General features: G+C 39.4%; 1 protein-coding gene across 2 annotated transcripts; it reads right to left on the reverse strand.

Annotated features, from left to right (window-relative positions):
- Nucleotides 1-316: 316 nt before the first annotated feature.
- On the reverse strand, nt 317-2,974 carry LOC132103689 (transmembrane protein 74-like). Of its 2 annotated transcripts, none has more exons than XM_059508785.1 (2): nt 2,844-2,974; nt 317-1,755 (listed from the first exon to the last, which is right to left on the reverse strand). In XM_059508785.1, the coding sequence occupies exon 2, from the start codon at nt 1,700-1,702 to the stop codon at nt 851-853; it is 852 nt and encodes a 283-aa protein (XP_059364768.1). In that variant the 5' UTR covers nt 1,703-1,755; nt 2,844-2,974; the 3' UTR covers nt 317-850. The 2 variants fall into 2 exon arrangements, with proteins under 2 accessions (XP_059364768.1, XP_059364769.1); XM_059508786.1 differs by having other exon boundaries at nt 317-1,760; nt 2,844-2,941.
- Between the last annotated feature and the right edge of the window lie 1,248 nt (nt 2,975-4,222).

Raw genomic sequence — 4,222 nt, forward strand, 5'->3', positions numbered from 1 at the left:
ATCAGAGTATGCCCTGACACCGAGATGTATTTGATGTAAGTCTTATGATAAATCCTGTGGCACAGACATTTATTTATTTTTAATTTTTTTTTTCATTTGTGTCAATACCTTGTTACATACTCAGAGCCTACAGGTTCAACTGTGTGTATAGAGTGTAAGTGAAGATACAATATTTATGCGTTGCTCTCTCAGAGAGATGGATTTAAATTTCCAAAAGATAGCAAATCATTGTGTGGCAGCTTCCTCCATTAAATATTTTAGCACTTGGTGAGGGGGGGGGGGGGGGGATGTGCGAGTGATAGATTTCTGCATGGCCTAATGGCAAAAACACCACAATTATACGCTGGCATTTTCTCAGTGATTTCTCAATGCTTTCTGAGGAACTGAAGTGCTCTAAACCAGAAACTGTAGCCCTCAATCACTCTACATACCATGATGAAATGGCTGAAGTGGAAACATTTGATTTCAGTATTCTGAAAGAGTAAGAAAGAGGCAGTAGGATTGTCAGTATTAGCAGCAGGTTTCTGTACAAAGGGACTCATTTCTTTCAGATCTCTCATTTTCAGCTTGGAAAGTAGGGTTTGAATACTACGAGCAACTTCATTTAACTTCTTGACACACAACCTTAAGTTTCTAACGTGCTTCTTCAAAAAGCATATTGGTTTATGATTAATACATGATATCATGCTGTGTATTTCTGAAGCCAGAGAAACCTGTTGTCTGAAATTATGTTTTTTCTGCATCAGTAAGCAATTGTCACTGATACAAGGTTGAAAAACAAGCTCTTTTGGCCATGCTGGAAAGGGTAATGTCATGTTGGCAGTCCAATAGAAATAAATTTAGAAAACAGTCAACTAATGGCATTGCCATTCTCCTCCTCGACCAAACTATGCGGTGACAATGAGCAGCTGGGACTCGATCTTGTTCTTAAATTAATCGAACCATAGAGCTTTGCAGAGTGCTTTGAATAAGCAAAGGCTTTCCTCCTGTACATCTCACCCTTCCACATTGAAATCATTAGCAAAGTGGATAGCACCACTCCGCCTAAGGTGAGAAAGCAAAGGCCGGCAATAACACACTTGTCAAGGTGCGCACCTATCCTGGCGCTCTCGTTCTCGAGTCTTTCCATTTCACGTGCAGAGACATTGTCGGTGTTCACTCTGACGTCACGAGGGACCGTGTACGATATGATCACAAGCGAGATCCCCGTGATGAGGAATGTGACTGCACTGATGAATCCATAATCCACGGATTTCCCAGAACTCTCTGAGCTGAGGTCAACGTCAGACATCAGTGACAACTCCTGGAGGCCCTCGGGACGGATTTCGCTTGAGGAATCATGGAGCACAGTCGCACGGTGAGCACTTTTGTCACTTTTCTCACTTGTGTCTGGTGTGGCCAACCTGAGATTGACATTTTCATCGATGTATGCGAACGAGGTCTCCAGCTCCTCGTCACAACACACCCTGACCTTCTCTAGGGGCTGGTGCCGGTGCTGGCCATGCTGTCCTCTGATGGGAGCCGTCCTTGGTGCTGAATTACACTGTCCCTCACAGGCAGGCGCCTTCAGAGTGGGAGAAGCTTCTTCCACTGAACTGCTTAGCCTGTGAACATGAAGTGGGCTTGAAGACCAATCCAGTACTCTGGGAGGATCAGGTCTTCCCCCTCTATTATCTATGTAGAGTAACTCCACCGAGGCCATCAGATCCACTCCCACAGATCACGTTGGTTTCTTGCTGCATCAAGCCATCCACACTATACTTATAAACACATAAATTACATAAGCCATCCACACTATACATTTAAACATAAATTACTTCGATCAACAGTATATTTTTTTTCATTTCTACTTTTGACAACTAATTAGCATACATATACCAAAACATATTATGAATATTTTAATACAAATCATTTTAGATCACAGATGGGTGCACAATTGTTGTTGTTTACCTTTGTTTCATGCTATTTACAATGTATATTATTAAATACTATGTGACAAGCATTTGTTTACACATCTCACTGGAATTTGCTCTGAAATTTCTCAAATCCTAGACATACTGTGTTATGTATTTTGCCTTTGTAGTTCAGTCTATTGTACTACAGCATGTGTCCCTGATTTCAAGCACAACTCTGACTGAAGCGTTTTATTTACTGCTATAACCAATTATTGCATACTACAATGGTCTAGCAGCAGTTAATGACTGTATTTAAACGAAATAATTTGCTTCTTCAACATCCAATTAGCAAAGCAATCCGTATAAAACCCAAGATTAGCTAAAAAGTCCCTTTAAAACGCATGGCTCGTGGTCGATATAGGACCTACACTTCACAGCAGTGATTGAAATCATTATACAGTTCTACGACCGATATCAGTACTTTTACATGTAAGTGTTCCAATAACTAAATATGCATATTATTTTAATGTATGTCTTTATATTTATGCACAGTGTTTTGGAATCTATGCAAATTATTCTCATCTTTACAATTAATATTAAAGAAACAAAAATCAATAAACTGTACAAGTGCGAATATCAGTATAAAACGAGTCACATTGATTATTAGTCTATATATAATCGGGGGAAAAAAGACAATAAAGTCATCCTACAAATCATCTGCGATGACTAACACGACACACAATCTCTAAACCGGTATACGATGGGCACATATACAGTAGTTCTGGCATGTGTCCATTAGGCTGCATCGTTACTCTCATCTCTAGGTCATTAAATATCCCGTAGAGAAAGCGCTGAAAAAACACGACACCTTCCGCATTTCACTATATTCAGACGTCAATTAGGCTACATATTATTTGTTTGATAGAAACAAATGTTCATGGATAATACCTTCTCGTTTGATGAACATTTTGGCCTCCCGGCTGCTGCTCTCCGCCGTTCTCCCTCCCACGCTCCGTTTTAAAGATGATCTGAGCTCCTGATAGCCAAATTACTAATCCTACTATGGCAAAGACATATTTATGAATATCAATTAGGTAGTGATGACGATTCTCAGTAACCTTCCTATAAGAAAGTGCTTGAGTATGAATATTAACAAGATCTCGTTGGCGGCCCTTAGTTGTCGTCCTATAGCGAATGCCTGCTCATTGAATTTTAATTAGGTGTCGCTGACGTTACTTGCGAAAGTTCCAATGGCGAAGCAACGGATTATGAATATTAAGTAAAGTCGTCACCATAGTAAGATTTGTAAATTCTCCTCCGGTAGCTACGCCTCGCTGATTTACATCACTCTTGTGTTTTCATATAAATCATAAGAGATTTAAAACTGTATTTGAACCATGGTTAATGAAGTTGTCCTAAGCGAAAATTATATTTTTTTCTGGACAAATCACCAGCGTATGACTGAAAACTACAGCCTGGAGACACTATGACCAGTAAGGAGAATCGACTGTGCTAAACCACACCCATTCTACACTAACTGCTCTTTGGTCCTTTAAAGCTTGAAAGATAACCGGTCAGTTTGAGGTTTGTAAAATCTATTTTTAATTAATGCAACCAGCCTTTACCAGATCATTTTCTTTCAAACGACCTTGTTAATAAATGAACACACCTTTATTTATTACTACTATAACATCCATAACATCAATAATTAACATCAATAAATAAGTTTTATTTTTAATAATAATTTGTCTGAAAAAATAAAGAAAATCTCGTCCACATGATCTTTTATTTCAAACACTTTCAAGGTGCATTGAGAAATGATCCCTAAATAGCATTTCCAATCTCTACTTGACAACAAACAATCAATATTATTTCCATAAATAGGTGCTATTGTGTTGACCAGTACAAAGGAAAGCTTCCGGCTCATGGCAAAAGAAGTTCCCATTTAACAGATGAGTCTGCAGAGAAGCGGTGCTTACTCAGCCAGAGATTAATGTCCCAAACTGGTGGAGGCTCAGCTCAGGGAGTATGAGGTGCACAGTCATGAATTACCATCTGTCACTGCAGACTTTATGAACATAGGTGGAGTAGCTGTATGCTGCAGTCAATATAGACTATTTTCATCAGGACAGAGATCTCAGAAGGGTACACAGCTTATTTTCTGCTGCATGCCCCTCTGAGATTTCCATAATGTCAGCTGCCAGCTGAGCCAATCCTGCATGCATTGCCAAGGAAAAAACTGAGTTTCAGAGGCTTTCAAGTCACCTTGGAATGTATAGAAGCATGCTGTGACTCGTCAATCTATCTTCATGTTTTTTGGAGCAAAG

The sequence above is a fragment of the Carassius carassius genome, chromosome 24 (genome assembly GCF_963082965.1).
Source record: "Carassius carassius chromosome 24, fCarCar2.1, whole genome shotgun sequence".
Lineage (NCBI taxonomy): Eukaryota > Metazoa > Chordata > Actinopteri > Cypriniformes > Cyprinidae > Carassius > Carassius carassius.